The 13,221-nt window shown below is 41.2% G+C and overlaps 1 protein-coding gene across 4 annotated transcripts in view; it reads left to right on the forward strand.

The window, feature by feature from the left end:
- FRY (FRY microtubule binding protein) overlaps positions 1–13,221 on the forward strand; it is a 424,933-nt gene that overhangs the window by 349,635 nt on the left and 62,077 nt on the right. For all 4 annotated transcript variants that reach the window (XM_073795022.1, XM_033843712.2, XM_019936771.3 and 1 more), the window contains 5 exons: positions 3,745–3,827; positions 8,789–8,939; positions 9,493–9,596; positions 10,361–10,546; positions 12,717–12,915. In XM_073795022.1, the coding sequence (XP_073651123.1) occupies positions 3,745–3,827; positions 8,789–8,939; positions 9,493–9,596; positions 10,361–10,546; positions 12,717–12,915 (723 nt within the window). The remainder of the gene's footprint in view (positions 1–3,744; positions 3,828–8,788; positions 8,940–9,492; positions 9,597–10,360; positions 10,547–12,716; positions 12,916–13,221) is intronic.

Consider the following 13,221-nt stretch of genomic DNA (forward strand, 5'->3'; position numbering starts at 1 on the left):
TATTTGTGCACATCTGTTATTTCACACTGACTATATCTGTTTGTCTACCTATAGGTAGGTTAGCTGGTCATATTCATATATATGGTCATACCTACATGAATGTTCTATCACAAAGGATACTATCATTCCATTGACCCTATATTCCACCTATGCTATTTCTCTAATATAGTCTGTCTTTTCTTTGAAGGTAGACTGTGCCCTCAGCCTAAAGTGTCCTTTTTCTCTGCAATCTACTTACCGCCTTCCTCCCTGTCATGTTGACTTATAGATACTTGCAAGCATACTTGTGTCTCAACCACTAGATTTTCATTCTTAGAAAACAGATTATGTAGCTCTTATACATATTTCTGTCCTCAGTGATTACCCTACTATGCTGCACATAGTAATCATTTCTTAAAATGTTTATTCAGTATGTGAATGAAAATTGGAGAAACATCACAGCCCCAGAGGTGGATAAGCTATCCAAACACCCTCCAGCCCTCCTTTCTCCTTCCCTCTTACTAACCCCATTACACAAGACAGTTGTTTACTCTGTTCTTTACCTCCTTCTAGACAAAGAGCCTACAGAGATCATCTTGGTCACAAATACCGATGACCTGGCTGCTGTGTGACACAACTCCTGGGGGTACCAGTCACCAGAATGCATTGTTGGGCTCCAGGGGGCACCATGGAGTTGTGCAAAGTGGCAGCCCTGATGCCATGTCCTTTACAAATAGTTAATTGTTCTTAGATATAATTCAGAAATATTTAACAATACCATACCTACTGACATAAAGTTTAGATAACTTATAGTAAAACCAGGGTAAAAGAATGAGTCAAGCTAAAAGGAAAGTAAGATAGTTATGTCAAAAGTCCTAAAGAGAACTACTAAAAGTTAATATTAACCTAACATTGAGTTCCTCAATAGTCAAAGTAAGAAAAGAAAAATAGAGCAAATTTTGTAACTTTCAGTACATCAAAAAGTAAACAAGCAAAAGCGATTCACTGGAAGCTACTCAATAAGTGTTCCTCAGCTCTAAGAAGTATTTATCATCTAGTTTTTAAAATGAAACAATAAAGTGAACACATATTTTTAATTAAAATAACAGTTCGTAAAATATGCAGAAACAAACCGTTTAAGTATTTTTAATACATCAACCATTGATAAAAGCCACGAAAGGATTGTTCATAAGGAACTAAAAGCAATAAACTTCAGCTATGTAAGTTTCTGGTGATCTGTGTTGATACAGGGGTAGAGATTAGTAACCCACAGAAAGTTGTGTAAGTATTAATTTGAGCAAAATCAGCAAGAGAAAATTTAGGGAAACACTTTGTGCTTCTCGTTTTTCTCTTAGCAGAGCTATTTTTATGATAACATTTCTAAGACATGTACCTTTATATTAAAAGACTGTTCAGTCTACTTAGTCCTTGAAATTCCTCTAGGACCTAGACCCAAAATTATTTTCTTCAACCCAGGAAAGCAAATGAACACAGCAGATTTTACTCTTGGGAATCAGTTTTTTACCTTTTCTTTTTGCCAAGTGTACACTTCCCTGCTCTGTGGTTTCAACCTTCTCCAGAATAAGGAGAATAGTCTGGAAGGGGCTTGCTCCTCCCCTTCATCTTGACCTCATAAACGCCTCCTAGCAATCCTTTAGATCTATCTCAAAAGGAAAAGAGAAGAATTGACATCTTTTCTATAATTCTTCCCTGCCTGGCCTTCCCGAGCACGACTGTAAAACCGACGTATATCACAATTCTTGAATAGCTAGGAAGGCTGCAAAGCTCTCTGTCCTGTGGAAATCTCCAGATGTGGAATTCTTTCATCACCATGTTTTTATTCCCTGTTGAATGATGTCTGGGCTCTGTATATGCTGTTTATATCTTTGCATTTATCAACATAAATATGATTGTAGAACTTCTTCAGAAGGTAATAGGTTTGTCACTTTTCCAATTTCATAAGTACCAGTTAGACAATTACATGGCCTGATTTATATGAAACTAAGCAGATGTCCTCCATCTTCTGTTTTATGGATTCACAAATTAATAGCCCAAAAGATAAGAGAATGAAGAATGTTTGAAATACAAAGTTCCTGGGAGAAAGGTGGCTTGTCAGGACCAAAAAAAAAAAACAAAAGCTGCTGCAAATATCTACAGAGTGAATAAAACCAAAGGCTTTATACTCAATACATTTCTATCTTCAGAAAATTCAAATCATCATTGCAGTGTTCTGAGGTTATACCCTGGGACGAGGTAGCATCTTAATGGTACATCCAGTACATTTTCCTGAAATATCACTGTTTCTCCATACATTGATGAGGACAGCTATAGCCGTGTATTTTCTAGTGTTCCAGAGGGAAATAGAGTGTTGATCTGCTATCAGTTAGGAGGGAACACCCAGTCAATAATGTAGACAAAACCCACTTTGTATCATTTTATGTAAAGTAAATATAGACGTACCATTTCACCCACACTTCCCCTCATCCACACCCTTGCCTGACCTTATAGCTCTTTAGATGGTAAAAATGCTATTGATTTGTAAGTCTTTGGTGCCCTAAAAAGGCATTCTAGAAATTCAAGGTAGAGGTATAATAATTAATACCTTATAGTTGGATGGCGACTTGGAGTTTTGGAAATTCTCACATCATTTCTTTTGATTCCCACAGCAGTCCCAACAAAAGGTTGGGTGAAATAAATGGTGAGGTGTTATTATTATTCCTTTTTGGCAGGTGTGGAAACAGGGTCCCCAAGGAGGTAAAGGACTTGCCCAGGGTCACCAAGCTAGTGAGCGAGAGCTCAGCCTGAGATCGCGCCCCCCCTCCCCTTCTTGGAGGCAACACGGCAATAAAAGCATCCCTGTACTGCCACCTTCCTCAGCCTGACACTGGACGAGTTGCTTAGCCTCACTCAGCCTGTTTCCTCATTTGCAAAGTAAATGATGCTTATCTCAAAGTTGAGTGAAATTAAATGAGTTAATGTATGTGAAGTTATTATACTTCAACCTTTTTTCTCTCTCTTTTTTTTTTTTTTTTTTTTGATTACTTCGTAAGCCACAAGAGAGACCAGACAGAAAGAGTCCCTCTGGTTATATCATGCCTCAACCAGTACCTTTTCCTAAAAACACTTTAAGGAAAACTTTAAAGCTGGTTAAGTCCAAAATTTGTTATGAAACTATTTTTGTTTCCAACTATTTCCAATTCTGTCTCCTTTCACTTATTCAATCATTCAGCAATTATTTCTTGACCACCTCCCATATGCCAGGTTACCATGTGAGTAAAGGATTCATGTTATTCAGTATCATGCCCATTTTATTTCCAAACAAATGATATAATTTTCTAGTTTAATTCAAATATTAGTCTTAAAATGTTTATTTTCAAGGTTTGAACTTGTGCTGCTGAGCAAGAGTGACCACTGGCCCTCTCGAGGACAAAAGGAGTGTTTGGTGTACACTTTTTTTTTGCAGTACGCGGACCTCTCACTGCTGTGGCCTCTCCCGTTGCGGAGCAACAGGCTCCGGACGCGCAGGCTCAGCAGCCATGGCTCACGGGCCCAGCCGCTCCGCGGCATGCGGGATCTTCCGGGATCAGGGAACGAACCCGTGTCCCCCGCATCGGCAGGCGGACTCTCAACCACTGCGCCACCACTTTTTACAGTATTCTTTTAGGAAAAGGATCATGAGAACTAGCTGCCCCAAAATAGTATGTTTTTCTGTGTCACAGCACAAACCCACATGTCAGTATCTCATGACGGTTCTTGTATTTGAAGGTTCAGTAACGTCATTAGAGCCCATACCCGTCTGGAGTCGAGATACAGCAATAGCTCTGGAGGATCGTACGATGAGGATAAAAGTAAGTACCAACAGGCTGGGGCGGCGGGGGTGGGGGGTGGGGTCAGATGGAAGGCAAAGGGTTGGAGAATAGAAAACGAGTATTTTGATTATTCTTGTTCTAACCACTAAAAAGGGGCCCATAAGTATTAAGTAACCACTTAGTCCAACTATGTAGATGGGCAAGTCAACCTCTTAAAAGTAAAAAGAAGCCAAGCAGTGCATGAATCAAAGCTGTTAAAACTTCAAGCTACTACCTAAAGCCATATTTTTGTATTCTTGGCCCTTTTCCTTGGTAATGCAGTTGGGGAAAGGCTAGTAAGAAATGGTCTCATGAGAAAACAAAGGTTTCCATTCAATTTATTGACCTGTCTTGGGAGTGGATTTAACCTTTAAGCTTTGTGAGTCAGCTCACCCAGGATAGATTTGTTTTCACATTGGATATCTGAACGGCACAGTCTCAGTGGCCAAGTGAAAACCTTGCCAGACTGGGAGATAAAATTATCACAGAAATTTCATTGTACCTTGGGACGCTGGAAAAACCAAAAAGGTCAATGCATTCATTAATTTTGTTTAAGCCCTGGACAGGTTGTGTAGATACTCAGAAGGTGATGGGTATTACTTGTTCACAAGTTACAGAAATTCTGGAACCAAAGAACACTCCCAGTGACATTTAGGTGTGCTAAGGAAATTGGTAAACTATCTGGTAGAACTTATTTGTCTATTTTGGTGGAAATCGTAATATGATATCTCATGAGTTCGGTTCATTTTGTAAGTCAGTGCATTGGGCCTTTGTAGTGGTTGTTTTGAGTTGTTTTGTTCTTATGGGAAATGTGCAGAGTGGGGTAAGAGCTTAGCAGTTCTAATGACACCACATTTCAGTTGCCCTTACTTTACTCCTTAATGCAGGTATAGATAGGCAATTCTCCGCCATTCAAAATACCAATTGGAGGAATGTCTAAAATCCATCTATATTGCCATACTTGGGTTAAGTTTTAACTATGTCCCTATAAAACCTTTTTCTAGAAAGGTCAGTATGAGATTAGGGGCGGGGGGGAAACAAAAAAGCTATTTGCATTTTCCCTCCTTTCTGTACCCCATCAAGGGGCTTTGCCATCCAGACACCAAACAGTTGAATCTAGGCAGGACCAGACTTTATAGATGAGGAGAGCAGTACCTGAGGAATGGAGTTGTTGGTTCAAGAAAAGTCATTGCTGTGCAATATTTGGTAACACAGAATTTGAGGACAGAAAAACTGAATGATGAAAAAGTTAGGCAGTCAAATCCTGACTCCCCCAGAACGTGACAGGCATGATATAACAAAGCATATGTGACTGTGGATTTTACATTAGGAAGATTGTTGCACTTTGGCCAGTTGACTCCTTCAAAGTATATCTCTTTGTTCTGGGTATAGGACCCAGAATTTGGCAGAAAATGCTGTAACAAAGTAACAATCATTTTGAAAATACATCTTCAGAGCCCTCTGGTATTAAAACTTCATATTCCTTACATATTTTAAAATAGTGAATTTCAGGGGATAATTATAACAAAATAAGGTAATAGTTGTGTCGTTATATAAACTCAGATCACTGACTTTAGGGACAAAAAGAAAAAGTAATAGAAGTATTTATAAAGGGAAAGAAAGACTACTGTGAATGCAGATAAGGTATAAAGAGTAGTCTGGTATTATCATTATGGCCTCTGTTTTACCCAGAAATGTTTATAAATTTGTCATACCAGCATAAACAGCATTTTAATGGGAAATTTTGGGTACAGAACTTGAATTTAATTGAGTCAGGTGTCAGTAATATTCTTCACAAGGTTACTAATATTAGCGAGGGAAATTGGAGTTCACAGAAAAGTAGTTTGGGTGCTGAGAGCTCAAATCTTCAATTCCTCATTGAAAGAGAAAATGGAATCAAGCTTCTCAAACAGATCCTCATAACAGAAAGTACATAAACTATATGCTAAGATCCTTTCCCAGGCATTCAAGTACTAGAGCTTGACTTTGGCTGTCTCGGATGAAGCAGTGTGTCTAATAAGGCACGAATACCCTCAGGACTTGGGTAACTGGGTCCTCCCAGATGCATGTTTGGTTCCAGCTACCCAATGATGGATAGAGTATGCCACAAGAGAAGCAAAAGGTAGCAGGCTCAATTCCAAAACCTTATGGCCAGGCGTCTGGTATATGTTAAGGGCAGTCATTTCCTCCCTGAATTCCTGAGGGTATCAGCAAGGGTAAGAAGAGTGAGAAGGGATCAGGAGAGACTTCGTGGCCCAGGGCTTCATGGTCTGGGTTATCCAAAAATCAGGGTGATGTGTACCTCCTAAGTGTATTTTTTATTAAAAAACCGTACCACCTTGAGTAAAATGGACAAGCAAACTGATTTAGACCCGGTCTATAAAGCAGTTTTCTACCAACGTTATGTAAGCTTTTTTTTTTTTTCAGGACTACTTAACATATCTGGATTATTTTCCAAGGCCATATGCTCATGTCTGTAACCCCACAATAAGGATACAACTAGTTAAGTTGGATAGCAGCTGAGTCCTAGCAGTTTAGGCCTAACTGTAGAAAATCAGTTTTAGGTCAGCTTAATCCCTCGCAGCACATTTTTGCTGACTGGATATATATCTGAGAACATCAGAAACGAAAACTAGCATGTCCTTTCCTAACAGAAATCTCACAAGTTTTTTGTTTTTTTTTTAATTCTTCAGTGTTCTCCCATTTTTGCTCCCCTTTCTAGTTTTGTAGAGTAACTCATTATTTAGAAGTGCATTTTGCAACTAACTCACCTTGGACAGTTATTCAAGAAGGTAGTTTGCTGAAAGTGATGCATCCTGTAGGTAGTTTACGGAGTGGACTAAGCTGAGTGACTATTATACCTGCTTAAAATGTTTTCTGGGCTAAAAATGTGGCCAAGCACATTTCATGGCATAGAGTGACAGGTTTCTAGTTGCTCATTTGCTTGTGTGTTAGAAAGAGTCAAGAGGCACTTTCTGAGGTGACTCCTGGTCTTAACCCCTGGAGACTCCCTCAGCTCACACCCCAGGAGAAGTGGGCTGTGCTTGGTTCTAGTCCCTGTGTGGGTTTGGAGCCTCAGTTTTCGCCACGGGAAGGCCTCCCCTCCATCAGCTCTGCTAACTGTTAAGACCAGCGTCCTGCATTGGACCAGTAGCATTGAATCAGCTACCTCTCACTACCTTCAAAAGTGCAACCAAGGGCTTCCCTGGTGGCACAGTGGTTGAGAGTCCGCCTGCCGATGCGGGGGACACGGGTTCGTGCCCCGGTCCGGGAGGATGCCGCGTGCCGCGGAGCGGCTAGGCCCGTGAGCCATGGCTGCTGAGCCTGTGCGTCCGGAGCCTGTGCTCTGCAACGGGAGAGGCCACAGCAGTGAGAGGCCCACGTACTGCAAAACAAACAAACAAACAAAACTGTATTTTGGAGAAACTGCCTAACGATGTTATAAAAACGTCCTTCCTCTTCATACACTAAAGTCTATCCCAGGATTAAGCAGCTTGTCTGAAGCCGTATGCATTGATCATATCACGTGGCCCCAAGTGCAGAGGCTTGTCTTGAATGCCACTGGCCTGGGTTGAGAGCGTTATAAAAAATAACTCCATGAGATTTGTTGCTGTGCTTACTTGAAAAATATTTTGTTGAGGAAGTTCATTAATTCATTCAAAATATATATGTACTGATCTCCTGCGACGTGCCAGATACTGCTCTGTGTACTAGGAACAAAATAGAGAAAGTCCCGCTCTCAGGGAGCTTGTGTTAGAGGCAGAGGAGGGGGAAGCCGTCAGCGCTGGGGAATCGGTGCCGCAGGGGAACTACAGCAGAGAGAGGGAGAGAAAGTGATTGTGGATGGGGTGGATTTTAAATGGAGTGGTCACAGAAATCCTCTGCGATAAAGTAGTACTTGGGCGGAGACTTGCATGAAGTAAAGGAGTGAGCCACGCGGCCATCTGGGGAAGAACACTGCAGCTGTGCGGTGGACGGTAGGTGGACGGCGCCTGGCACGGTCACAGAACAGTAAGAGAGCCAGGGTGACTGGAGGGCAGTGAGCAAAGGGGACAGCAGAAGGACATAAGCCAAGAAACAGGAGAAAGATCTTGTCAGGCCTTAAAGGCCTTGATGGGGCTGCTGGATTTCGTTTTGAGTGTGAAGGGAAACTACTGGCCAGTGGTAAGCAGAGGAAGGGACTCTGAATGAACTTCTGTTTTAAAAGGATGACTCTGCCTGCTCTGCAGAGAACAGACTGTAGAGGGGCAAGGAGGGAAGCAGGGAGAGACGGTGGGAGCTTAGCCTAGGATAGTAGTGATGGAGGTGGTCGTATCCTAGATTTGTGATGAGGTAGAGCTCACTGAATAATGTGGATGGTAACAAAGTACTTAACCTTAGCGTCCCCTTGATAAAATAGGGATAATAGGTACCCATCATTGGGTTATTAATATGTGAGATGCATAGACCAGTGCCTGGCATAAAGTAAGCACTCACTATGCTAGTTCAGATGTTGTTATTTTAATTATTACTGTCACCACCATCATGATCATCATGATTAGAAGTTGGATATGAGATGTAAGGGAGAAGTCAGGGAGGACTCCAAGGCTCCTGTCCTGAGCGAACTGGAAATAAGGAATCGCACTTTACTGAGATGGAGGAGATCAGAGAAAGGGCGAGTTGTCACAGTGATGGGAACTCACGTGATTTCATGTTTTTCTTTTTGTGTATCTATATTTTCATATTTTTAATCACTCTGTAATGAATCACCATAAATTAGATATCCAAGAAACAAAGGAATGAAAGAAACTTAATCAAGTAATTCCAACCCATTTGATCATATAATTTCATGCTCACCAAATGGAATGGTTAGAAAGTTATTTTTACAAGTATGAATTTGTAAGTTTCTAAAAAGTCAAGTAGGGAAAATAAAAACCTCCTCTGCCTGAAACTAAAGCACGCTTGTGTTTCTCACTCTGTAGATGACCCAATTTCTCCCTATACTGGCTGGCTCTTGACTATTACGGAGACCAAACAGCCGCAGCCCTTACCCATGCCTTGTACTGGAGGGTGCTGGGCCCCCCTGGTGGACTACCTTCCAGAGACCATCACTCCCCGGGGGCCACTCCACAGGTGAGTAGCATGTACAGGTAGAAGGAAATGATCACTTAACTTTGAATGGACTTTTCTTCCTGTGAAAAGAGGGAAAGGGATTCCAGGTCCCACCAAATGAAATGACCTTTGAAATCAGAGGGAACATGCTAACCTGACCTGCAGCTATCAGCATATTGGCAGAGTCTGGTCAGCCATTAACCAGGGTGCAAAGCTGCCTTGTAGCCCTCTGAATTTTTCCGTGATGTCACCTTGGTATGGGTATTCATTCTGTTATGCTTTTTAGATTGTGAGCAGCTTGAAGAGAGAGCCCTTGTCTTCTGTTTCTCTTCATTCCTCAGCTCTTATTGCCTAGTAACTAGTAGAATCCCCATTATGTGAATTAGCTCAACTGACGTTTCTTCTCATAGAGCTCTGTGCTGTGTCAGAAGTTAAACTCCATTTCCCTGGAATAAGGGCCTTACATAATTCTTCAACAAGGTTTACAAGTTGGATGTAATTGTGACCTAATGATCTATCAGTGTATTTTCATCCTCTTCCAAAGTTGCATTAATTTCATCATTTCATTGATTAGGTGCAATATTGCTGTCATTTTTATGACTGAGATGGTGGTGGATCACAGTGTAAGAGAAGATTGGGCTCTTCATCTCCCATTGCTACTCCATGCTGTCTTCTTAGGTAAGACTGGAACCAAGAGGAATTCTAGCCAATAGGGTCCAAAACCTACAGAAGTCACCCATAGAGCTTTCCTTTTACATGGACATCCTGCTTTTCCTCATTTCCAAAATATCTAGTCTCTTCCGTTTTTCACTGTCTTTCTGTGACATCTCTAAAATTCTAGCTGATCAGTCATTGTTTAAAATTGTACTATCACTACAATGTAGAGTGGTACCTTGCCAGTGCTATTTCTATAAAGATATCCAAAACAAGTTGGGCCTCTTTGTGGGTCTTTGGTTCGACGTGATAAATTTTAAGCCATGAGACACAGTCGGTGCACAGAGAGAAAGAATGTAGAGCCTGGTGGGCCAAGCACTGAGATTTTAAAATACTCAAGAGCAAAAAAATGGGAAGAGGAACCAGCCAGGCAGGGAGACTCAAAAGTTCAGTTAGAGAGAGAGAGAGAAAATTAGAATCTTGCAGTAACAGGGAAATCCAGGGGAGAGAACATCTCAGGAAAGAGGAATGCTAAGCATGTCAGATGCTATGGAGAGGTCAAGAAAAGTCCGTCTATCAGTGCTTTATGAGAACATTTGATTTAAGGAATAAAACATTTTATTTTGCCTAGGACCAACTTCTTTACGTCGGTAACACAAACAATAACAAAGAAAACTAAACATTCTTTTAACATGTTCCTCCTGGGTATCTTGGAATCTTTACTATCCCTGGAATCTAAACGAGCTGAAGATTTGTTTATGCTGAGAGATTCCACCGTTTTCTTCCAGGTTTGGACCATTACCGGCCTGAAGTCTTTGAACACAGCAAAAAATTGCTTCTTCACCTCTTGATCGCCCTCTCTTGCAACAGCAATTTCCATGCAATTGCTTCCGTGCTCCTGCAGACTCGAGAGATGGGGGAAGCCAAGACTCTAACAGTGCAGCCAGCTTACCAACCCGAGTATCTCTACACAGGTAACAAAAGAAGGAGTGGCCGGGAACCTGAGACAGAGTCACAAGTATGAGGATAACTCGAGGTGTCACTGGAGCCCCAATTAACTTCTCAGGTGCTATTCCCCACCCCCCAGCTTTCTAAGTGGTAAATGACAGGACTGTGAATATGCACCATTTCACTTGATGTGAACTTACCTCTCAGAATCTTTCTTCATTAGTAAATATTTTGAAATCTACTTTTTACATTGTTACAATGATTGCTGTTTTCATTAAATATGTTCCTATTGGTACACTGAAAATTAAAATGTCCATTGACCAAGAGCATGAGTCTAGAACACCCGTGGAGGAAGATGCAGAAAAAAGTGACCATCTCCATCCCCTCAAGAGCAGGCGTCACCAAGGTGCCAGATGTTTCACTGTGTGCCTTCTAGTTCCCTTGAAGGAATCTATTAAATGACTGACTTTTTTCTGGAAGGCACCGTTAGTGGAAGTCTATTAAAAATCATTGCTGTTTTGAAACCAAAAATTTCTTCTTAGAAATGAGGACAGAAACCATTAGCTGAGTCAAAGAAATGACCCCGTTGTGTCCAAGCTACTCATGAAAACGTTCCCAAAAGGGTTGACCAGCGGTTCTCATTGAGAACCAGAACATTTTAAAATATCTTAAAGTGGTGATGAACTGACAGTTCTGGGGCTACTTTTCTTTACCTCGTTATTTTGTACATCACACTGGCACTGGATATGGGCTGGCATTTCATAAGTCACCACGTACTTCTCTCATTACCTTGAAAAGGAAGGCCCTTTTATGCACTCCTGTCCTGGGCCCTGTCCTGTCTTCTGACAGACGTTGCATATTTCTCTGGAAAACAAATCTGAAGTCATTAACTCTGAAATGCAAGGACTTACTGACCTCAGTTTAAGCTCTTTATTTTGAACCAAGCTACACCTAATTGAAAGTAATCCATCAATAGCCTCTCAGAGACACAAAACTCTCTTTACTGTAGACGATGCTTAAGTAACAGATTCTGAAGACTGGCTGTTCCAGCTCCCCAAGGTAGGGATGTATTCCGTTAAGCACATGGCCTTAGAATGAGAAAATTGTAATCTCTGTTCAGTTGTATGTCTCTGAATGCATCAGTTTTGTATTCACTGTACCGCTGATGTGGCAGAAAATGGTTTAGAGTGGGGATTAACAAAACCAAAGCGAACACAATATACCGTAGGCAAGACCTTGTAAAATGATTGAAGCTCTATATAGTACACATGGACTAGGTGTACCAAAACTTTGAGAAGTGTCTTCTTTTTATAAACATTTGTTAAATATTTATTGAACACCCAGTTTCAACTACAGTTGCTTTCAAATCCATACTAAAAACCTATGTGATAAAAATTGTCTTCATCTTATTGTAATAGGAAACTGGGGTACAGGGAAGTGACCTGACTCCCTGAGATTACACATTAAATAGCAGAGATAATACTCAGACCCAGGGCTTCTTACTCATAATTTAATATATCTGTCAGACACACCAGAACTGTGTACTTTTTATAATTATTAAGTAGGAGAAAAAGAATGGTCGTGTGTATACATTTTCAAACCCACAACATACCCAGAGATGTAGAATGCTAACTGTAGTATAGTATTTACTTATACCATATTTATTTTGCCTACCTTGAGACATATTTTATTAAAATATATTAATATACACACAGTATTCACAATTCTGGGTACATTTACTCAAAACATTATGTATAATCTACTTATCGCTGGTTAGTGTTGATATCCTCAAAAATGGTATCATTTCACATATTTAAGTTGTCTATTACCCAAGAATAATTTACTAACAGCACAGTTAGGTGCACATGCTTAGAGGAACTATTCATCAGCCTGTGCACGTGTGTGAGAATGCACACGCAGACACACACACACACTTCTTTTGTAGAAAGCGTCAATTAAAACACCAGAGTAGAAAATAGCAGATCGCCCTCTATTACCAAATGCACTCTCGTTTACACAGCAGTGCAATTAATCCTTAAGCGGGGAAAGAGTGTCAGTCTTATTTAATCATAGCCATAGCCAGAATGAAGCGTTTTTCCCCCCAAAATTAAATAACTACACACTTCTTTATGTGCACCTCCTGACCTCATTAAGTGCCCGACCTGCAAGTTCCACCTTGACCTTGTCTTCCGCCAGGTGGCTTTGACTTCCTGAGAGAGGACCAGTCCTCCCCGGTGCCAGACTCGGGGCTGAGCTCCAGTTCCACCTCCTCCAGTATCAGTCTGGGAGACAGCAGTGGGAACCTCCCGCAGATGACCCAAGAGGTTGAAGATGTGGACGCAGCTGCTGAAACAGACGAGAAGGCAAACAAGCTCATTGAGTTTCTGACCACCAGGTAATGAGGGGTCAGGAGATGGGCTGCTGTTTTCAGGTCAGTCTTTTGGGAAAGGGACATCACTTTAAAACCACAGATAGAAAAGCAAGCCTGGAGTTCTAGCAAAGTCTTCTTTCTTCTAAATTGTGTCTGCTGGAGTCTGTGTACAAGGCAGACACTGGTAGGCATCGTCACAGTTGAGAGGCAAGGAGATTTTGTGCATAAAGACCCTGCAGCAGGTGGAGGCGGGAGAAGTAGCTCCCGGAGGTGAGCGTGACTTTCACCATCTATTGGAGCTGCCAGGATCTGAGAGTTGAGACTTGGCAA

This window comes from Tursiops truncatus, chromosome 18, assembly GCF_011762595.2.
Source record: "Tursiops truncatus isolate mTurTru1 chromosome 18, mTurTru1.mat.Y, whole genome shotgun sequence".
In the NCBI taxonomy this organism is placed as follows: domain Eukaryota; kingdom Metazoa; phylum Chordata; class Mammalia; order Artiodactyla; family Delphinidae; genus Tursiops; species Tursiops truncatus.